Genomic DNA, 23770 nt, shown 5'->3' on the forward strand with positions numbered 1-23770 from the left:
TGAACGTGAAGTGGGAAAAGCTTTACATTTACGTCATTTGGCACATGCTCTTATTGAAAGCGCCTTTTTTTTACACAGATTTTGTTAGAAGTCTTGCCCAAGTGATATAGCATAGGGTGCCTGCCCAGGCGGGGCACTGAACCCCAGTCTACAGCAAGTGTGGTCAAGGTGTTACTCGCTACAATATACCAGCCTTATAAAGTGAATGCTTCTTTATTAAATGACTAAATTTAATCCACACAAAGTTGTGAAGTTATTGACCTGGGAGGCTCTTTTAAAGAAGTGTTTGGTTTTTCCAATATCTTGGTTAAATTCTCGGGATTGGGACAAAATCCTGTTTGATCACTGTAGCACTGCCTGCATCCATCTGAAAGTAAGTTCTTTGCTCTTGTGATGTAATGCCGATTTGATATCAGTGCCGTGAAAGAACAATAGAAACTTCCACAGTCTGCACAGGATCTGACTGCATACTGAACAGTGGCGTATCAGTGGCGCTTTGTATTCATATCACAAAGGGCTTTATTTATGTCACAGGGGACTTAGCTTCTACTTGACCTTTTAAAAGGAGCCTGCATTAAGCAGCCATGCTGAACAGTAAGAGCAGATTGCTGCATGTTCCCCAGCAGGCTTTCTGAGCGTATGTGTGCTGGGGAGCCAGATGCTGTGGAGTGTGTACAGGGTGGTGTGAAGGATCAGGCTGTGGCCCAGCTGGGAGTGCATACGGCTGGGCAGAGCAGATCGACAGAGATAGACTGAGAGAGCTGTGTTCATACACATAGGGCCAGCACAGCATGCTGAATACCGGGGTGGGCGATATGACGGTGTGATATCATTATCGTCATAAATTACTTCACGATACACTTTCCTGAGCATGTCGTAGGTATCATTAGTATCTCCAGAACTCTAGCCAACTTACCCATGTTTGTAGCAACTGTTGCTAGGTTTAGCAAGCTTTACAGAACATTTGCTAAAATCTGATTTTGAAGGGAATCAGTCACGCAATTAAATAGCAACGATCCATTTTCCAGCACTAAATAAACATTGAGAACAAAAATTGACATTTTGCTGTGTAGCTGTAGAACAGAGGTGTTAAAACTGTTTGTCATTGGGGGCCAAAGTGCAATGTTTGTGGTGGGCTGAGGGCCAAAAAGACAAAACAGTAAAGAAAGAACGAAGGTATAAAAGTTTTTTAAAAATGTATTTTGTAACACTAAACTATAGTTACATTAACTATCACCTGATACCTGCTATCACGTTTTTATACTATGTGCTAGGACTGGGCTATGTCTAGAAATAATTTGCACAATATTTTCTTGTTAAAAAAATACAATTATCAATTATAATTCCCCCCAACCCTGCTCCCTCAGCTTATACCCTCAGTCTGCTGCAGCTTAGACACACTTTCTTTTAAAATATATACAGCTGTTATAAGTTTACAAGTGAAGACAGCAGAGGCCCCCATGTCTACGATTGGTCCAAGGATTTTATTTGATCCAATTGTTGCTTCTCCTCATCATAGTTCTTTTGAAAAAAGTTGAGAAAATTTCAACTTGACGTGTTTTGAATGTGCAGATGGGGAAAACTTTTACATTTACAACATTTGGAAGATGCTCTTACTGAGAGCACCTTACAGTTTTTTTATTGATTTTCCTTAGTTAACATACAATCAATATTTTCTGCATACCAAGAACACAAAAAGGAAAAGGACCAGAGTTGGGGCTAAAAAAAGAAAATGTATATATATAAATAAGTAAAAAAAGAAAAAAACTAGATAATATTTAAAAGTATTTAACATAAGCAGGATGTCTGTGATTACAGAGTCTTAACATTGTTAATGGCATCAGTCCAAAATCGAATTGTTGCTGCCTTGGCATTATAGAATCTGTCTGCCACTCGCTCCAGAATAAGAATGTCCAGAAAATATAAAAGCACCTTACAGTTTGATCATTTTTTACACAGGTAGGCGAGGGTAGTGTTAGGAGTCTTGCCCAAGGACTCATACTGGTATAGCATAGGGGACTGACCGAGTGGGGCATCAAACCTCAGTCTACAGCACAGGGAGCAGAGATAACACCTGCTTAACTATACTGCCTTTTAAACATCTTCATTATATTGCCCTATCACCGAGGCTTAACGTGTCCCACGTTATTTGAATAGCCCCACAGAGATTATCTGGTGAAACCTGGTTGGTTCTCAACAGTGTTAGAGTTGGTTTTGAAACCAAGGTTAAGGTTAGGTTTTGGTTTTGGGTTAAGATTGAGATTTAGGCTTAGGCAAAGTAAAGGTGAATGTAATGTGTGGTCAACAGGCCTCAGCTTGTAAAATTTAATCTATCCGTTCTGTAATTACCGATTCACAGCGACTGAAGTGAATGATAGAACGAATGATAAAACACAAACAGCATCAGAAAGATGACGGTTCATTCTGTCTTTTTTCCATTTAGTTGTCTCAGTTCTGTGCAGTGTTCATACTTTAAAGCGAACTACACAAGATGTTTTTTTAAGTGAACCAAGACCACCTGCTCAGAGTGTCTCAGTCCACTTATTTGGTGCACCAGAGTTTGGATGTCAGTGTTCTCACTTGTTCTAATGAACTGCGCTAACGGAACTATCGTATCAGGGTTCGTTTTAATCGATCAAAGTCTGAACACACACTGCAGAAATAAAGATGAATACAGGTTTTATTACTCTTAACCCCCCAAACTACAGTTAACAATGCAAAGTAACCTGTGTGTGTTTGTTTCAGCCGTCCATGAGTTTCCTGACGACTTCTTCACCAACACTGAGAGGAAGAGTGGAGCAGTACTACTGCACATCCTAGCGGTGAGAGAGAAACCTGCTTTATCTCTCTCTCTCTCTCTTTCGCTCTCTCTCTCTTTCACACACACAATCTCTTCACCACATATTTCCCTCATCTCTCCCACTCTCTCCTTTATCTCTCTCTCTCTCGCTCTCCCTCTCTCTCTCACATGCACACACACTATCTCTCCACCACTATCTCCCTCATCTCTCTTACTCTCTCGTTCTCTCCTTTCGTCTCTCTCTCTCTCTCTCTCTCTCTCTCTCTCTCTCACTCACACTCACTCACACGCCTACACACACACACACACACACACACGCACACACACACACACACACACACACACACAATCTCTCCACCTCATATCTCCCTCATCTCTCCTTTCTGTCTCTCTCTCCTTTCTCTCTCTCTCTCTCTCTCTCTCTCTCTCTCTCTATTCCTTCCTCCCCACCTTATTTCTACACCGTTGTCATATCATACCTCTATCTTTCACATCTATGTCTCTTTCACCTCTGGCTGTCTCTCCATCTTTGCCTCATTTCTCATCATTCAAACTTTACACACATGCCTCTCCAAACAGTCCACGTGGACCTTTTAGGTAGACGCCTTAAGACAGGCTTGTAATGTAGGGCTAAAGTAGATCTTCCAAATGAGTGGAAGCTCATGTCTGATGGAATGTCTGTGGTTCTCTGACCATAAGCCTGATTGTTCTGTTAGAACAAGTATTATTCACCAATATTATAAAACTAGTGCTCCAGTGCTAATCCTGTCCTAGTAACACTCCCAGCTTAACCTGATTGACTTGCTCACGTTGGCCATTTGCAGCACAATCAGAATCTGCTCCTGGTTACGTAACGTGTTGTGTGACTCTATAATGTATTGCTATGTATTGCGTTATTTAAACCTCGCTTGTTCCGTCCTTGTCGACTCTAATTCAGACGCGCTGCATCATTTCCAGTCCGATGGCTCCCCCTGTGGACAATTTCTGTTACTGCAGTGGCTGCTTCTGCTGCAACAAGAAGGCCGATCCATAATTTATTCATCAGAGCAGCTTCACAGAGAGCGGAAGTCATTTTTTATGTTGGAGGAGCGCGGAAGTTATTGATTATTAAATCTTCAGGAAAAGTGCTGCCTCCGTTAGAGCCGTACATGAGTCAATCAGCGCTAGTTAAGGAGGAGTTCATTGGCTGGTTTAAGTTTATGGTGGCTATCTTTCTCTCTTATGGCCTTTCTGGTGCTTGAGCACTGACCACTTGAGGTTTATCACCTTTTCTCTGACCAGGCCAGGCTGCTTTTGTTTCTGAGGTGATTTACAAAAGCAATTTTATGTAGCTTGGCTCCTATTTAAAAGCTCTTGTTTTTGGATAGAAAAGCAAGAGATAGGGCTGAACAGTGGAGAGCATCACACTACAGTAGTTTAAGTGATAAATATTACAGTATTTGAAAAACAAACTTAAAATAGCTACATAATTAAATGGTTAAGATGTAATCTGAGTCATTCAGAGTGGCTTGATGTGGAATGCTCTGTTCTTGTGCCATACAGCAAACATGAGTTATGTCATCTTCAGGAATTTCCACAAAACAGTAGATGATACAAAGACAGATTAATTCTCATTTTCTTTTGCCAGCTTTTTGGAGATTCGCTTAAAATTTGCAAAATATTTAAATGGAGACAGAGCATAAAGGAAGTAGGCGGTAAAAGACTTTAAAAAAAGCCCCATATCTCACAATTTTCTTGTATATAATTTATACCCCCTAAAGTCCACTTATAGTCCACTTATGACATTTGTGTACTTTTTCCTACCTCTCTGAATCCCTTAGAATTGGGATTGACCAATTAATTATTTCTATATCAAAATCTCAATTTGAAAGTGGAATTTTTAAGTCACAAAAGTTGCAATTTTAATTTTATTCTACATAACAATACATAGTTCATTTTTGTGATTACATTTTGGCCTAATATGTATTGTAATTTATTTATTATCTCCATTTGCAATGGAGAGGTGCATGAGGGGGAAAAGGAAACTTCATTTTTCAAATTTAGCACTATTTTACGATCAACATTACATATTAAAACTTGTGTAGGTTCACTGGTGGTTTTGGATACTAAATAAAATAGCTAAATTTGTGTTGTAGTCATGGCGAACCCTGGTTTCGTGTTTGATAATCAAACTATAATGAAGTTTAATAGACTTCATTATGTGGTGTCTGGTACTGTATGATGTACTGTTATCTATACACATGGACAAAAGTACATTTTATAGCTAGTAGCCATCTTGAGGCCTCATTTGTCACTTCAGGTTCTCAAATTATTTGTCACAACCAACTTAAACCTTGAAACTCCAGGCCCACAGACTCACAGACGTTAGACCTATGTTCTGTGATGTTCACTGAAGTGCTCAACGCCATCATGTCTAATCTGCGAGGCTGCAAGTGCTAATGTGAGGGCACTTAAGCTCGAGCCACCGCAGTTGTCAATGTTGACACCAAAATCTTGGACTGTGTATCATGCACATTGGGAGACATTCATTTTTCAGCTTCTCATTCGCCAGCTTCTTGTTCAAATTCTCCTGTTCCACCTTAAACGGTACCTGAGGTGCCAGAATGTAACTGCTACACCATTTAAGGTGGAACAGGAAAATTTAAACAAGAAGCTGCCGCATGAGAAGCAACTTCAGCTTTGCGACTTTTTAGTCTTCGTCAGTTTCTCGTTGCAGATTAAACGTATCAGGAAACCATCTGAGTGATTATAAATGCAGTTAAGTCCATTCGTCTCCAAATCATCGATGTTTGTCTTAAATCTTTCTCTTTGCCGTTTCGTTAGCTACTAGCTATGCAGGACTGTTGTTGTTGCTATGGTGACCAGCAGTCTGCGTGCTGACCTTCAGGGTTAAAGGGTGAATTAGCAGTTATACATTAACTGTAAGATAATTTATTGTTAAAACTGTGTTTGAACGATCAGCAGAGCTTTATTTACTGCAAAGGAGGATTATTTTATTTTTACCTACAAATCTAATTCTGCTGTGGAGCCACAACAGGGCTGTAAAAGAGCTGCGTGTTGCCGACCCCAGCCTAGACGAATGCAGAATTAGACGGGCCTCTGGCCCTGTGGATTTTATAAGTAATGCACACTTTAGTTTCTACAAGTCTGGAGAAGACCAGAGTTTTAAATCAGGCCACAGTCTTCAGTTCCCCAAGGTTACGAGGGTCCTTCTGATGATCTCTAAACATGATGAGCTGAATTATTTGAGATGATGTACTTTGCAATTATGTAATTGCTATTTATTGCACTGAAGCTACAAGGCTAACGTAGCTAACAAATAAGGAAGCTTATAGGCCACAAATGAACTTTGTACAAACTGCTAATTGTGTCCTGTTTGTTTCTCTGCTCTGTCCACTGCAGGCTCTCTACATGTTCTTGGCTCTAGCCATCGTGTGTGACGACTACTTTGTGACCTCTCTGGAGAAGATTTGTGAGGTAAAAGCTTACATCTTTTATGCAGACCCCACATCTTGATATTATACACTAGCGTCCACTTTCTGTTCTTTGCTCAGATTAAGTACAACCTGCCCTTAAATTGATTGGAATGGTTTAGCAAAAGCTAATTCTTTGTTTTGTTGCTTTGGTGTTTGTGGATCGTGGGACGTGTCCTGAACTGTTTTTTTGTGGAATGTAAACAGTTACGTGGTTTGTTTGTTGGCTGTAAATCCTGGGTTATGTGTTTCAGTGTTTACTGGTTGTTTGTTTCAGTGTTTGTGGGATGTAAATTGTGTGTGGTGGAATTGTGTTCTGCAGAAGTTGGATCTGAGTGAGGATGTAGCTGGAGCCACCTTCATGGCTGCGGGAAGCTCCGCCCCGGAGCTGTTCGCCTCTGTAATAGGTAAGGCGAGAAACACAGATATGTGCACAGGGGCCAATGCTAAGTATAAGTCTGAATTTTTTTAATTTTCAGATAGTCACAAAAAATTGAAAAACATTTTTTATATGCGAATTATCTTTCCTAAACGCTTTACACTGATGTGCCAAAACATTACACGGGTGATGTGAATAACATAGGTTATACCATAACAACAGGGCATTTCAAGGTCTGGTATATATTAGATGGTAAGCATTGTAGTTGGCATATTGGATGCGGAAGAAGATGGCAAGTATGAAGACCTAAGCGACTTTGACAGGTGCTACAATGGCTGTGTTTACATGAAAAGATTTTTACAAATCTGATTGAATACATTCTGAATACAGATTCAGACTGAGGTGTTTATATGCTCACTCTACTCAGCAGTCTGATGAAGATCTCCGTTTACATGCACATTACAAGTAATCCGATCCAAAATTATGCACATGCATAGAGAACCACTTAGTGTAGACATTACCATGACAATGAGCCTCATGTGTGCAGCAGTAAGCAGTGCTTGTGTTTTTAGTAACTTTAAAATTAAGTCAGACTCAAGAAAACGTACCTCACATGTACTTATTAAAGAAGGCCGAGAGGAAGACGTCATGTTCTGAGACGCATAAGCTGGACGCTCATCCCACCGCCGTCTTTTAAAGCTCAAGTTCAACTTCATCTCCTCTGCAGACCATGTCTGAGCATCTCTGGCTTGTGTGGTGCTCCTGGTCAGCAGTGGTGAGTACAGACAGTGGTCTGAGGAGGGACAAACCACAGACCAGTAGTTAATGAAAAATGAAAAAGTCTACGTGAGATTCATGACGTGTTCTTAAACCACAGAACTGTTCACACCTTTGTGCTCTTGAGTGTGTGTAGATTCTGTTCTTACCTATCAATAAATCCCAAATAAGATAACATTAGTGAATGTCAGAGTTGAAAACTGCATAAGTGGGTTTAAGAAGAAATTCTTCTTAAGACCAGTTGGTGAATGAGGCCCATTCTTGAGGAATGGTTCAAGGAACATGAGGAGTTTCCAAATTCCCCAGATCTCAGTTCGACTCAACTCAAGTCGAGTGTTTGTGGGATTGGCTAGAACAAGGACTCCATTGCATGATGGCCCCACCTCACAGTTTCAGCCCAGACTGCTTTTGAATGCGGCGTAATACACAGCAGCCAATCAGAATAGAGCTCATTTACAGCTGTTGGAACAAAACCTTGTGTCTTCATTTTTGTTCCTTCCTTTTGTTCCTAATCTGAGAACAACAGCTGACCTTTACAGTGTGTGAAAATACAAAAACACAAATTGTCAGAAATGATTTGAAATAAAGTTTTCTTTCATTCATTTGTATTAAAATAACATGTTTTATTTTCCTTTGGAATTACAATTTTGGAGATACAAGGTTTTGTTTTTACAGCAATGATCTTCAATCTTAAAGGCTCAGTAAGAAAAACAACCCATTTTATTCTAAAGAAAGAAGTCATTTGTAAATCCACTTTGACGTGTATTTAAATGAAAGCTTAGTATACTTTCATTCTGAAATTGATGCATGCAGCACATTCCAAAAAGTTGGGACAGGGGTGATATAAGACTAGCAACATTTGTTAAATGTTCTGAAAACATCTTAAAATGTCTAAAAGGAGCATCCAGGGAAGGCTTTATAAGCAAGAATGGGTCAAGGTTTGCCACTTTGCCAAAAACTGTTGTAGGAACTACATTCCTCAATGAGTATTTACAAGGATTTTAGGTATTTTACCCTCCATGGTGCATAATATTATCCAGTTCCAGGGAGTCTAGAAAAATCTCAGTGCGTGAAGGGCAAAGCCAGAAACCACAACTGCATGCCTTCAACCTCTCAGATGGCACTGCATTAAAACCTGGCCTGCTTCTGTGATGGAGATCATCGCATGGACTTGGTAGTAATTTGATGTTGTTGCTGCATTCACAAATGCAAGGACTGTATTGTGTAAAAGTGGAAGCCATATATGAACGCTGTCCAGAAACGCTGTGGACTCAATCAGTCCATTTCAGATGAGTGAAATGCACAGTGGAAATATATATTGTAGTCTGATGAGGCAGCCTTTCAGATTGTTTGTAGAAATAATGGATGTTGTGTTCACCATGCCAGAGAAGTAAAGGACCAGACTCTTACCAGCATAAAGTTCAAAAGCCAGTGTCTGTCATGGTACTGGGGGTCAGTTTACGGGGGAACCTGCACATTTGTGAAGGCACCATTAAAACTGAACACATTTTGGAGCAACATGTGCTGCCTTTTAGATGACATCTTTTTCAGGGATGCCCATGCTTATTTCAACATGACAACACCAAGAAACATTCTGCATGTGTTACGACAGCATGACTGCATAATCAGAGAGTGCAGGTGTGAGACTATTTTGACAACAGAGGCCCCGTACAGTTGCATGGTTGAAGACCTGTATAATAAAAGAATAGTGAAAAATTCCTCTTTCAAAACTGGATAAGTTTGTGTCTTCAGTCCCAAAATGATTAAGGAAAGGTGATGTAGCACAGTGGTAAACATGCTCCTGTCCCAATCTTTTTGGAATGTGTTGCAGGTTTGGTATGAGTGTATATTTACAAAGAAAACACAATATAGTGCTTTTGTACTGTTTTCAATTTAATACGTCAAACAGAATTTACTAATGACTGCTTTCTATTTTAGTTGCCATTTCTAACTTTTTTGAAATATAGACCTTTTAAAAATATATTGAAAAATGTAAGCAAGGGCCACCAGCATACCAGCAAACCTGTTTGAAGGAATTCTCCAGGTTTCCTGCTCTTGTGCAGATATTTGGTGTGTAGAAAGACAAGCGACACAGACACACTATATATGTATTCTTTTCAGAGCTAATATGGGTCACTGTGATTGTATTTTGTAGGTGTGTTTATCACTCATGGCGACGTGGGAGTTGGAACCATCGTCGGTTCTGCAGTCTTCAACATCCTCTGCATTATCGGAGTGTGTGGAATTTTTGCTGGACAGGTGCGTGTTTATGTAGGGGAGAGCAGAGCACAACCTAAAATAAATTGTTTTTTTGATGAATAACTTTAAAAATGTTTAAGTTGGAATAATTATGTTTTTATACAAGCAACACATACAACGCTGCTACAAATGAACACTTAAACTTTGTTTCTAGCTCCTACTGTTCATGTACAATTCCACAAAAAAGACAGGAAGCACAGTGTTACAGTTTACTCCGTGGGTGGGATCACTGTAACAGACAGAGGGTCAGTTTAACACCTGCTAGTAAAGTCTGATAAATTAGTGCAAACACAGTTAATTCACTATATTCTATTGTGTAAAAAGCAAATATATTCTCCAACCGTACTGCATTATATATTATATACCTATAAGACAGACAGCTCAACTGATAGATGCACACACTCTCCAAATTATATATGGAAGCTGACATGAGTCTGTGTGTCAAACAATGACAGATTTATTTTTGTCCAGTGAAGGACAGCAAATAAAAACACCACACATCAGTAAAATATGGAACATTGATTCTGAATAACTACAGCTTTACCAACTGTTAATGTCAATTTCATTAATATACATATTTAAAACCAAAATACTGACATCTGAAAAACACTAATAAAACAGAAGAAAATCTCTGTTTTCAGATGTTTCTCTTTTTCATCTTAAAATCTGTGTAAACATGGAACAAAAACACTAAAATTACTTCATTAGTCTTTGCTTACTAAAGGGGTCTTAGCGGTAACGCCGTGTAGGAACTAACCCCGCTGTACGGAGGCCGAACTTAAGCCCAGCTAGTGCTTGCTTTGAGCTTGCCAGCTGCCTCAAAACGGTGCTACGTTGTAGGAAACAAGATGGTGATTAAAGTAATATAAGGTTGAATTTTGTGATTCACACAAACAGCTCAGTAACCGAAAAAAGACTTGTGTTGAAAAAAATGACTTACATGTCCTTAAAACACTCTGGCACAGATCTCTTTAAAACACTCACAAATCGCTCTGAATTTCGGTGGGAGAACTTGGCTAGGAAATGTGGTAATGTGGCCAGAAGCTCACACTGCTTGACTTTCTTTAACAACTTAAAAAGTTTGTGTTAATTTGTGTCCTGTGTTAGGTTGTTCCCTCTGCTCCCCTACGCGCATACATCTTTCACTCTCTGTAACATCTCCACGTTCATTTATTTATGAATTAGCCTGTCATTTCCAGTGGAAAATGGTTCCAAATACGTTCCATCAGCCAAGTAAGAAAGACAGTTGGTGAATGTTATGCAGCCGATTGTTCTGCAGACTAGTTTAATAGTGCTTGTATTAGTGGGCTATTTGTACACTTTCAGGTTGACTGTAATAGCAGATTGACCATAATAGCAGTATAATCACTCTGTAGCATGTGTACTGTCTGCTCCTCTATTAGGAGTGAAATACTGTTATGTAACAGTTACACAAATACACACAACTGCTGTTTGGCAGTTTTGTCAGCTGAAATAATTTCTGTATGATGAACAGAGGTGGATTAGTCCAAACTTCAGACACCAATGCCACTTTATTTAGTTGATCTGGGGTCTGAAATTTACTTCTTTAGTTTTGTGCTGGTGCTAATAAGTAACAGAAGCTTACAGCCCACATCTGATCAACAAAGCAGCAGTCACACCTAATTTTTCGTCCCTGTATTATTCACAATATAAAGCAAAAACTGCACTGCTGTGTTCAGAGAGAGAAAATGTTGTGTTTGAAATTTGCCTAAAGCAGAGTAACATCTCTGACCTGGGCTGAGGACTTACAAACAACTCAAAGAGACAGGACTACATGGAGGACTACTGAAAGCACAAGATAAGGACGCGCTGCTGTGGCTGATGCAAAGAGAAAAACAGATTGTTTTGTTTACTGTGGATATTGCTGGAGGGTTTTTTGTAGAGGTTTCATTCCTTGTAGGAGGAGGTTTGGATCTGTGCCCTGATGGAAGGAGTAATGAAGGGGTTATGAAGGTTCCTTGTGTATTCAGTGGTCTCTATATGGACAACTGTTTTGGCTGTTCAGTGAGGCTAATGAGTAGATTAGCTGTTAAAAACACTGATTAAGTACAGAGGCCAATGTGTCAGTGCATCATCTACTTAAAAACAAATGCTCTGTGATGATTTGTAATGCTCATATAAGGTGCTCAGTCATTTTGACAGATTGTAATATGCTACAGGAAGGGTAGGGGGCGATATGGCTCTTATTGTTTCATTGAACCATTGAACCAAGTATCAAGGCATGATACTTTGATTAGTTGATTAATCAACTAAGTCATTTGAAAAGAGTGTATTGGTATAACGTAGTGGGTAACACTGAGTAGTTGTAATGGCATATGTGTAACGGTGCTACATAATCAGAATACAAAAAAGCTATTCTGTTACATTTACAGGCAAAAAGACTGTAATGCCATTACAGATACATACTACAAATAGGATAATTATCAGCAGGATTACATTCAAACCGCATACATGCAAACACATCAGCTTTTGTCATAATTTGCCATTTTAATAGTAAATATGTCATGAGTTGTGTTATTTTATTTGGGAAGGACTTACTTTCTACAGGGACTTCAGTGCAAACCAGTACCACAAATGAAGCACACATCACATATATTCTCTATATCATGCAGCCACGGGGTCCACAGGGTAAGTAAAGCTGTAGATTCTGAGCTGAACATGGTGTGCTTCACTGTTAGGTGGTGCTGCTGACCTGGTGGGCTGTTTTCCGTGACTCCGTCTACTACATCGTGTCTGTAGTGGCACTGATTGCAGTAAGTCCTGCATGAAATATGTTTCCACAAACCATCTTAAAAACATGAGTCTGCACAGTGAGTTCATTTCACCTTTAAATGTCGAGAGCAGTGGTCTCCAAACCTGGTCCTGGAGAGATACCTTACTGCAGAGTTCAGTTCCAAACTGTATCTAATTAGCTGACCTGCCCCTTACTTAACTCTAGTACATCTGATCCAGCCAATCAGGGACTTGGGAAGAGGTTGACTAGCTGACAGGTGTGGCAAATTGAGATTCAGATAAGGCTCTGCAAGAATGTAGATTTTCAAGACCAGGGTTGGGGACCACTGCTGTAGATGTGTTATTGTCATTTTGCTGTATTACATGTAATTAAATGATTATAGAATGACTTGCATAGTTAGTTAGTTGCATAGTAGTTTAGAGTCTGTACCTCTGACTTTCTGATGTCAAAAAATGTGGAAAAAAACAAACTTTTCACTCAATTCAAATCATATTAAAGCATCTCCTCTTCGACTTACAAACCCAAATGGGAAGCAGTGAATATAAGGGTTGATCAGATAGATGTGCAAATAGTACTTGTGTTAATACTGTTGAGTCGTTAATTTCTGTGAAGTAGTTTAAAGTATGTGTGATGTCTTCTTGACACTTTGTGCTCTTTATGCGCTCATGATTTTTTCTGCTCATTTTCAGTTCATCATTGATGAAAAGATAGTGTGGTGAGTTTTATTTGGTGTTTTTTTATTGAATTAACTAATTGATTAATTGATTTGTTTTAAAAATTGTGCTTCAGATCCTTGTTATGTTTGGTGGACTTCTGGTTCTGACAGTTTTCCTCTTTTCAGGTGGGAGAGCCTGGTGTTGGTGGTCCTGTATGCAGGATACATTCTAATAATGAAGTGAGTACAGAATTCTCTTTATTAACCAGATGGCCACCTGTAATGAGTCGCCTCTGTGCCATAGGCAGAAAAGCTGGTTACTGTGTGTATAGAGGCCACAGCTGCAAATGATCATAAATTATTATATTAAACAGTTAAATGATCACACTCATTAGGACACGTCACTGACTAGTGGTGATGATGATACATTTTTATCAGTGTATATTAATTTCATACATTTAAAATACAGATCCATGTCCTTTACAGCAAATTAATGAATGAACAAGAAAAGATGAAAAAAAAGAACAAATATAAGGCATTTAGTAGGAATTAACTAATTGTGTACATTTAATCATAAAGTAAATGTATTAACTAAAAGACTGAAATACTTTTGAACGAGCAGTAGTCTGTCTATTTTTAGACTCTTCTGTAAAAGAGGATTTTCAGTTGTCTAAGTGAGACAAGCATCATCATCTTAGCCTTTTATAGGGTAATTCATGCTCCTTCGTTGGATTTATCATTACACAGGTGGTGAAAGACAGTCTTATCAACATTTGTCTTAGATTTATACATGGGAATCAAGAATTACATCAAGATTTTTAATGACTGCAGATTTACTAGTCTGCTTTCAATTTCAATATGCAAGATTCCTACCTTTTTACTTTTATTTCTTTAATGATACTGTGCCTTTAATTATTAGTACTGTATGCACAGCTGTTTCAAAACCTTATCAAGCACTACATAAAACATACATATAATTGCACATCATCTGTATAAATGCTGAAGCTGATTCCATGCTCACTGATAATTTCACCCAAGGCCATATTATACAGCGAGAGTAAAAGTGGTCCAAGAACAGAGCCCTGAGGTACACCACAGATAATGTCATTTATAATGTCACATTAGTATGTCATGTCTTTTGGAGACATGTTCATGTAGATAAACAAGATGTTGCTTTTTTGTTGAACATGCATCAAGCCAAGTACAAGAACTGAAACATTATTTTTATTTATTCTAAGATAATTTACTACTTTCACTAATGCAGTTTAAGTACTGTGATCTGAAAATGGTATGCACTTTTTCGTGAATGTTACTTAAATGGTGGAAGTTTTTTATTTGTGCAAGTACTACGATTTCCTCTTACTTTACTCATGCATGATAAATGAGAGATTGCTCTACAGTTAGCCAAACTCAAGGAACTTAGGTTTTAGGAAATATGGATATCTAAAAAAATTGAATTTATTAAACTAAAGACAGAACCTGTAGTTCACATCAAATATCTTTTATGAATATTCAGCAATATGTTTTTAAAGCAGTATTTAAGGAGTCAGGAGCCAATTTAATACACGTTTTTGATTTCTTTCCAATTTGACATACAGTATGGCAAATCTATCTAGTAAGAGACATGATAAAGTCCTCACCGGGCATTGTACTGAGAGTTGTTTGTGGAATCAGCAGTTAATCCTTTTCAGCTGGGTGCCTGAGAGTGTTGCTAATGTCTGTGGCCAATGTGCAGCATTTCAGCCTCATGCTCTACCATGTCAGAATAATCCCGCCACATGGCCGTGTGCTGTACCCACTCTGACTTTTGAATAAGCATTTGAATAACTTGAATAATTCTCACTCCTGTTATCTCTCCCAGATTCAACTCCAGCATGCAGACCTTTTTCATGGGAAAAGGCAACAAGAATGTGGCCAATGGTAACGCGGCGAGTGGCAATGAGTTGGAGGATGGTAATGATTATCTTGGCTATGCCCCTGATGACCCCACAGTGCCTTTACTGGGTTCAGGTAAAGCTAACCAGACAGGCTGTGTCCAAGGAAAATCACCCTTGGCCAGCATATGATTCATAATTCAGAATTTTTCAGTGGCCAGCTTGGTGAGACATTATAGACAAATTATTAAAAATATTAATTTCTACCATATATTAATCTGTTTATTTGATTAGTTGACTAATTAGCTATAATCCCTTCTTCTGTTTCTCTCAATTTGCCACCATAGTCATTCAAATTTTCATCTATGCAATGAGCAGTTTGATTTATTGTGCATCAAAACAAGCCACATCACCCCCTACACTTCCTGTAGTGTATTACAGTCTGTCAGACTGACTATACAGATCATATTAACATAAGAGTGCTTTTTAAACCAAACAATAGAAGCCATATCGCTGCCTACACTTGCTGTACTGTATTACAATCTGTCAGAGTGATCATGTAGATCATATGAACATTATAGAGCGCTTTTGAAGAATGAACAGTAGAAGCTGTATCGCCCCTACACTTCCTGTGGTGTATTACAATTTGTCAGGATGACCATGTGGATCATCTAAACTTTATAGAGCACTTTTTAAATGAACAGTGGAAGTCATATCGCCCCCTACACTACCTGATCTGTATTACAATCTCAGAGTGACCATGTAGATCATATGAACATTACAGAGCATTATAGAGCGCTTTTTAAATGCACAGTAGAAGCCATATTGCCCCCTACACTTCCTGTTATTATAATCTGTCAGAATGACTGCGTGCATCATATGAACTTTATAGAACGCTTTTTTTAATTAACAGTAGAAGCCATATCACTCCCAACACTTCCTTTAGCCTACCTCAGTCTGTCAGGATGACCATGTGAATCATATAAACTTTATAGAGCATTATAGAGCACTTTTGTTATAGGAAATAATAGAGGCTACACTTCCTGTAGGGTATTACAAACTCTCAAAAAGTGTGGATCATATGAAGGTCAAAGAGCATTATAGAGCTTTTATTTAGTTGATCAGTGTTGTTGACTATCGACTTTGTTGACAAATTGTTGCAGTTAAATGAACTTACACTTCAACCACCAGAGAGTGAGTTAAGGATGACTTGCTAGTGAATTACGTGCTAAAAGAAACCCGAGTTTTAATGAGTATACAGTACCGATAGCCGTTATCCACTAAATTGAAGTAAATATTAGTTCTGTGTGTCTAAGTATCTAATTTGAATGTGTTTTGATGAACTTGTCTGTAGCAGCCTAGATCAGCAGAGAAAGGCTGCAGGGGTTGTGTGCTGAGTTCTGGCTGTGTTTGTGTGTGTTAAGCTCTTCTTGCTTCAGTCCAGTGGTGACCAGGAGGTAAACCCCCTGTGCCCTCTTCTTTCATCTCTATCCTCTCATCCTTCCCCTGTGTGAGTCCCCCACTCCAGCTCACCCTGTTCCTTTTATCATCTTCCTTTTTTTCCTCCTGAAGTCTCAGGCAGACTCTCTAGTGGATTCTGCCTTCTCAAATAAATTCCTCTTGATTCTGGTTCTACTTGCACTCTACTTGCCTGTCTGTTTAGCTGTACTAAAACCCACTCTGCTTCTGCTTTGCAAAGTTTTATGTTCTGCTGTGCAGAAACTTGATTTCTGATGCTTTGTGTTTAGTTTCAGCAGTTTAGGGACACCTAGCTTTTCACATCCCAGCTGTCATTGGGTGGAAGGCCTAGCTTTTCAGAGTACCTTGAATAAATGAGGATGTTTTCTCTTTTGGTCTACAGAAACCTATTAAAAACATATTAAACAAAAGCTATTTAGAGCTTACCATTCTTCTGCACTGACAAAAGTGCTACTTTGGGGAAAAAAGCCATAGGCCAGATATCACATGCCCTTGCTGTGATGTAAGCACTCAAACCTTTCATGTATTTGGATCACTTTTGGATCAATATGTTATTTTACAGTAGTTTGGAAAAGAAACCATTATTTAGAACCAAATCTGCTCCTCATATCAAGTTGATCAGCATGAAGCTGAGTGTATGAAGTAAAATATACACAAAGCATTAGCACACAGTTCCTTTATGCTAACAAAACACTTTGCATTTTTTGTTACTTATAAACAGTAAAATAAAGAAATATGACTTGGGAAATTTCAGTAAAATGGAAGGTGCCCCAAACTTTGATGCTTTGCTGTGGTTGTGTGTGTATAACTGTTTATGCTTTACCTCCAGTCAAGCCCAATAAGGCCTACACCCGAGGTTCTGTGGTCATGGTGGATGAGATTATCAACGCCAGCCCTCCAAATTACCGTTTTCCTGAGGCTGGCCTGCGTGTGATGGTCACCAACCACTTCGGCCCAAAAACCCGTCTGCGTATGGCCAGCCGCCTCATTATAACTGAGGTACTGTCACACGATGTGCATGATGCGTGAATGTGGACAGAAAACTAGATATGCTACATGTTTTGATTGTGAAATGCCCTTAAAATCCTGATTTGACACAGTTAAACATTAGGATCACAGATTTCCTTGATTTGTTAAAATATCTTTAAGTGCTGTTAAGCACTATTTGGACAGGATCAGGTTTACACAAGGAGGCTGGTAATGTAATTATTACCAGTGTTTCTGTGTGATTTTAGTCCTGTCTGAATCCGCCATGTCAGTCATTTTAACCGTCTGCGCGCTCCTGAATCAGTAAATATTCTGACCACTTTTACCTTCTGCTAAACGAGCTATGGAGCCCCAGATTATTAATCCTGTGCAGCTCAACATGTCAGTAAGAAACTTTTGTATTGTGTGGAAAGGAGTTTAAGTCTTCAGGCACTCAAGGAAGCATTTACAATTTATTAGTGTTCTCTGTAGCTAAAGTTAAGCTGATATGTAACATTACTGTCCTGTTTCACGTGTACAACTCAAAACGTAAACATTACAGAAAAATTTGATTTTATGCAGTAAAGTTGACTGTTGGCTGTGAATTCCCAAGCTAATAGCAATGCTAATGATACAAAGACAACAAGTCAGATGTTTAAGGTAAACGGATTAATGGCTAAATGAAATGCTTTGACATGTTTTCTGCTCTTTTATGGAGTAAAGGCAGAGCGTACTCCTGTTGAGTCACTCCCATCTCTGGTATTTATGCTGATATTTTTTATTCCATGCAAACTTGTCATAAACATTAGACGTCCTGTGGTAAACTGCCATTACCCACCTCCCCATGGAAGTCTAATTGCATCTGAACAGGGCTCTAGGAGGTGATTAGTTTTACATGATTACTACCCAAACCTCAATGATTTCTCAATGGTTTTAGTCTCGTCCAAATCTGTCATGTTTGTAATGTTTATAGGCTGCATGCTCAGTAAAGATTCCAACAGCTTTTACTTTACATAAAACAATTATTATATTTAACAATTATTCTAATAGTTACATTAATCTATAAAATAAATATGTTTGTTTATATGAATCATAGGGCGGCACAGTGGCGCAGTGGGTAGCGCTGTCGCCTCACAGCACGAATGGCCTGGGTTCAATTCCTGGCCGGGCGACCAGGGTCATTCAGTCCAAAGACATGCAGTCAGACTAACTGAACCTGCTAAATTGCTCCTAGCTGTGAATGTGTATGTCTGTCTGCCCTACGATGGACTGGCGACCTGTCCAGGGTGTATCCTGCCTTCGGCCCAATGACAGCTGGGATAGACTCCAGTGACCCAGAAGGATAAGTGGTTTACATGGTGTGTGTGTGTGTATGAATCACTTGCTATAAAATTAACTGTAGAAAATAACCTTGGGTTGTATTAATCCTGTCTGCATTGCCATGTTGGTTAATATTCCATCATGTCCTGTGAACAAGGGTTGTTTGCGGTCTTAAGTACGGAGGCACTTGAAGAAGCCCGTACTTCTATTCTCTACGGCCTGAATCCAACTTATATTTATTGTCCCACCTCAATTTTATGAATCCGAACATTCTCTGGGACTGAGACCCACTGATCTGAAACAGTTTTCTGTCTTGCTGAATCCAATTTTTGTCATAAATTTTAAATGTCTTGCTCTCTGATGTTGCGTGCAGCGTCAGAAGCTGGTTCAGGGAGCTAACGGAGTGGAGACAGCAGTGATTGACGGGAAGCCTGACATTGAGAATGGAAACGTGCCAGAGGATAAACCCAGCGAGGAGGAGGACGGAGAACTGACCTCACCATTCAGCCTCCCACGTAAGAGAGAGCGGAGAGGGAGAAACGAACTGTAAATGAGTCAACTAGTTGCATCCTGCTTGCAAGTCAGAAATTTATTTATTTATTTATTTTCTACAGAATTAAATTGTCTCTTAACTTTAATCTCACTTCCATACGTGGCAGTTTGAAGAGACTGTTTATGCTCTCTTTGACTCCCATATTGGATTTCCCAATAATAGGGCCAATGCAGAAACAAAAACCGTAACTCAGATGTATAAGTGTCCTTTAAACAGTGCTGTAGGAAACCAGCTGCAGTAACAGGCACCATTTTACTTGTCAGCCAGAACACAATACTCTGAGCTCAGAATTGGAAAAAAATTGTATTTCTTTCTTTGCACACAGAAGCAATATAACCAACATAACTTTAATTTGCTTCTGATTTCTGGCTTTATGTCATCAGTGTTAATGAGCTGGTTGATGAGTGAGTCACATTCAGAGCTGAATAACTGTACCTTTTATCTAATGCTATCTGACATGTTTGGCTACTTTCATGCTTAAAACAAACTGCGCTTGTATGATTCTAATTCTTAAGTCCAGGTAATGCCCCCACTGCTCCCTCCCCCAAACCTATCTCCAACATGCTGACACAATCACTGCTAATGCAGGATTTGACAAACGCATGCTCATAAACTCGTTAGAAATGTGTAGCTTTAATGCTGAAGAAGGTGCTGAAGAAAGTGGCTGAGGAGCAATGCGGTTATAAGTTAAACTGGGATTCTGATTGGTCAGTGTCAGAAATGGAATATATGAAGTCATATACTTAGCCAGTGTGTTTTTATATGTGTTTTGGTTGATTTATTTTTAAGATTTTAATACTGTGAACTCAAGCAGTCATTTTATATGGGGCAGTGATAAAAATGAATGGCCATAGCCCCAGTGGGCCTACCTAATCATCATAGCGGCTCCACCGGAAACAATTTTTAAACTGATGTAGAATGAGCTTCCTTTACCCAGAAACCCCTCATCCTAACCAGACGACTGGGAATAAAGAGTTGTTTACACATTACGTTTTAGAAAAACTTCTGGCTAAAAGCACCAAAAAAGTCCAGCCATAAAACAGGTGTTTATATTATTTAATCAAAGGTTCAATTTAATCTTTAACAGATTAGAGTAATTACTGTTATTTTTGCTTTACTGTGTAAATGTGATTATGTAATTACATACTTAGTTACATAGTAACATAATGAGTTACATTGACATACAGTTTACATTCTGTATCGACAGGTTTGTCTCTTCACTTCCCACTTTGTTTCATTTTTTCAAAATGACAAATATGACAAAAATGTAAAACATTGATGTAAAGGCTGAAACACAACACTGCACACACAACAAAAACTTCAGCAGATTCAGATCACAAAATCTGTTTATCTACTTACTAACACAAATGTGGTTTGAATTGAAGATTAATAATCTGTATTTTCCTCACAATTTCTCTGCTTGTTTCAATGAGATAAAAGTGAGAAATAATTAATCTAAAACAGCACCATTATTTTGTTATTGTCAGGGATAATGATGAGTTCTCATGGTTGAAGCACTGGTTCACCCAAAAAGCTAAGCAGTAATGGAGGAGAATGGCTGATCTGGTGGTTTGTGTTGTGTTGTAGGAGGGTGTATGAACAAGACTAAGTGGCTGATATCATGGCCATTGCTGCTGCTGCTGTACTTCACCATTCCCAACTGTGCGAAGCCTCGCTGGGAGAAATACTTCATGCTCTCCTTCCTTCTTTCCACCGTCTGGATCGCCATCTTCTCCTACTTCATGGTCTGGATGGTAAGAGTCTCTCTGACTCAGATGGCTATGTTGGCATGATTTCCGAACAATAATAATAATAATTATCATAATAATCATAATAATAATAATAAAATGTCTGTCTATCTTCTCCATTGTTTGTTTTGTTGACTTCCTACTCTACATGTTGGTTTAGGTGACTATAATCGGATACACTCTCGGAATTCCGGATGTTATAATGGGAATCACATTCCTGGCAGCAGGAACCAGCGTCCCTGACTGCATCGCCAGCCTGATCGTAGCTCGACAAGGTTTATGTCTCTTGAATCTCAGTTCAAATTGAAAAATCACATTTATGTTTGTTTACGTTCGTTTTTGATCTGCAAACGAAACGGATGTATTTAAAATTCTAAGTACATTACATGTTCAAAAGTTTGTGGACACCTGATTCTCCAGTATTTCTTCAGAAATTAAGGGTATTAATAGTGAGTTTGTCCCTCTTTGCTGCAGTAACAGCCTCTACTCTTCTGAAATGGCTTTACACTAGATATTAAAACATTGCTGTGAGAGTTTGATTGCATTCAAGTAGAAAAGCATTAGTGAGGTCAGGTACTGATGTTGGTTGATTAGGCCTGAACACTTCAACTCATCCCAGCAGCACTGGAGACATTAGGCTCATGTGGGGCTGCTCCCGAATGTCCCATTCTGTTGGTCAGTGCTTTTCTATGGAGATTATACAAACTGTGTGTGAATGCCTTTGTTAGCAAAGGGTGACCCTAAAATAATTGAAATTACTAATTAGAAGGAGATACTATTCTGGATACTTTTTGGACATACAGTGTATTCCTAAAAATGTGTGTGTGTGTGGGAGAAGGTAAAAAAGTAGTAAAAGGACAAATCCAGGCCTGTGGAAGACTATTGTAAAAAATGTACTGTTGTCCATTTTTAAATGGACGAAAAGTTTAAAAGCTATCTATAAAACGCTTCCAGTACTTAGTAGCTACATTAGCCTTGTAGCTCCAGCACAAAACTACAGAAGCAAACGTTATGGCTGATTGACTGCATTTGAAGTAAGGAGGAAAACTGGTAAATTTGATGGCTGAATTGTGAGCTGCATATGCTGTTATTGATGATGCATCTTTGTGCTCCAGGGCTTGGGGACATGGCAGTGTCTAACACCATTGGCAGTAATGTGTTTGACATCTTGGTGGGGCTGGGGGTTCCCTGGGCTCTGCAGACGATGGCCATCAACTATGGATCAGTGGTAAGGGTGTCCAGCCCAGGTCTACCAAGGGCAACTTTAGAACCCATTACTAATTTAAAGACTCATAACTGTGTTTAGACTGTTAGAAATAAAGGTTCTGTGCAGGGACATTTTTTGTTCATCAAGGCACAAACAATGTAAATGTGCCCTCAAAGGTACAACAGTGGTTTTAAGGTCCAGTTGTGCACCTTAAATAAGTTTTTCCAAGGTAAAAGGTACGTGTTTGTACCTTTTCATGATCTATTGTTTTAAAACAGAACAATAAAATAAACAGCCTGGAGACGAGACGGGGTGTTTGGAGTCAATACAACTTAGAAAATATAATTTCAATGGATTGTGGTACAATTATGTTCCCTGACTAAAGGTACTGAAAATGTACCCTTGAGGGAAGCACCCCAGTGACTAGAGGGGTACTGCCCCAGTGACAGTTTCATATCTTTTCTTCTGGGAGTGTATGTGTTATGCTATTTGGCCTAAAAAGTCAATCAGAATCTGTCATTAGCCTTGTTAGCTATGTTTTCACAAACAAGGACTTCATTCTGGCTACTGCTCAAATATACACAATATAAAATGTGCAGTACTGTTAAAGTTCTGGCATGAATATGCTACTGTGTATATGATATGTGTATAATAATGTGTAGGTAATGAATAGCACTGTCTGTTAATAATCTCAGAGCTATTCAGATGCTTTTCTGGCTTCTCCTAACTGGGGCTTTAATGCAGAGTGGATTAAGTGCTGTTGGGTGTTAATAACGTCTTCTTCTCTCCACTCAGGTGATGATAAACAGCCGAGGGCTGGTGTACTCTGTGGTGCTGCTGCTGGGCTCTGTGGCTCTCACTGTGAGTGCGCTGCTCAAATAGCTAATGCACCTTGCCAGCTTGATTTACTGATTGAGCTGAAAATCTTTTGTTTCCCCAATTCTAAAGAACTTGCAGTTTTCTTGTCCAGAAAGAACTCCTTTAAGATCCCTTTAGGGGAACAAGAGGTTGGTTGTCATACAGGTCGTTCCCATTTAAAGTGGGAATTCAGGTGGATACATTTTTAAAGAATCAATTTCTTTCATCCCAAAACTAAATAATCTTAATATGTCCATCACATCTCCTATTATCATTTATGCAAAAAAGAAAGATTAATTCCAAACATATTTTACAGTGTGACACCAGTGACGTTCAAGTTAAAACTGAGAATTTTGTAAATTAGCTGACTCATTGGTGGTCAGGTGACCTTGTGCAACTATTAAAATCAGCAATAAAAATGATATGTGACATTATTTAGACAAAATTTTTAATTACCCAGCTATTAAAGCACATACTACCAGTGACTCATAGAAGTCATGTGCTGCCTGATAAACAAAATTATTTATAAATTAATGAAATATAATAAGCAAGTGTGGACTCAGCTTCTCATGCCTTCCTCTCTGATGAGCCTCGACCCAAAGAAGCAGTTTAATAGAGCTGAAAATATTGTGTTAAAATGTAATATAAGAGTCCTGACAACACCAGT

General features: G+C 38.9%; 1 protein-coding gene across 2 annotated transcripts in view; it reads left to right on the plus strand.

The window, feature by feature from the left end:
* The window catches only part of slc24a4b (solute carrier family 24 member 4b), an 83098-nt gene that overhangs the window by 52617 nt on the left and 6711 nt on the right, over window positions 1-23770 (plus strand). Inside the window, exons 3-16 of one of the 2 annotated variants that reach the window (XM_036582195.1) lie at window positions 2746-2822; window positions 6203-6277; window positions 6596-6680; window positions 9585-9688; window positions 12388-12462; window positions 13133-13158; window positions 13285-13338; window positions 14960-15108; window positions 17281-17450; window positions 19111-19252; window positions 20878-21044; window positions 21199-21313; window positions 22154-22266; window positions 23041-23106. In XM_036582195.1, coding sequence (XP_036438088.1) covers window positions 2746-2822; window positions 6203-6277; window positions 6596-6680; window positions 9585-9688; window positions 12388-12462; window positions 13133-13158; window positions 13285-13338; window positions 14960-15108; window positions 17281-17450; window positions 19111-19252; window positions 20878-21044; window positions 21199-21313; window positions 22154-22266; window positions 23041-23106 — 1418 coding nt within the window. The remainder of the gene's footprint in view (window positions 1-2745; window positions 2823-6202; window positions 6278-6595; window positions 6681-9584; window positions 9689-12387; window positions 12463-13132; window positions 13159-13284; window positions 13339-14959; window positions 15109-17280; window positions 17451-19110; window positions 19253-20877; window positions 21045-21198; window positions 21314-22153; window positions 22267-23040; window positions 23107-23770) is intronic. The other variant, XM_036582194.1, reaches the window with a different exon arrangement.

Source organism: Colossoma macropomum, unplaced genomic scaffold, assembly GCF_904425465.1.
Source record: "Colossoma macropomum unplaced genomic scaffold, Colossoma_macropomum, whole genome shotgun sequence".
Taxonomy (NCBI): Eukaryota; Metazoa; Chordata; class Actinopteri; order Characiformes; family Serrasalmidae; genus Colossoma; species Colossoma macropomum.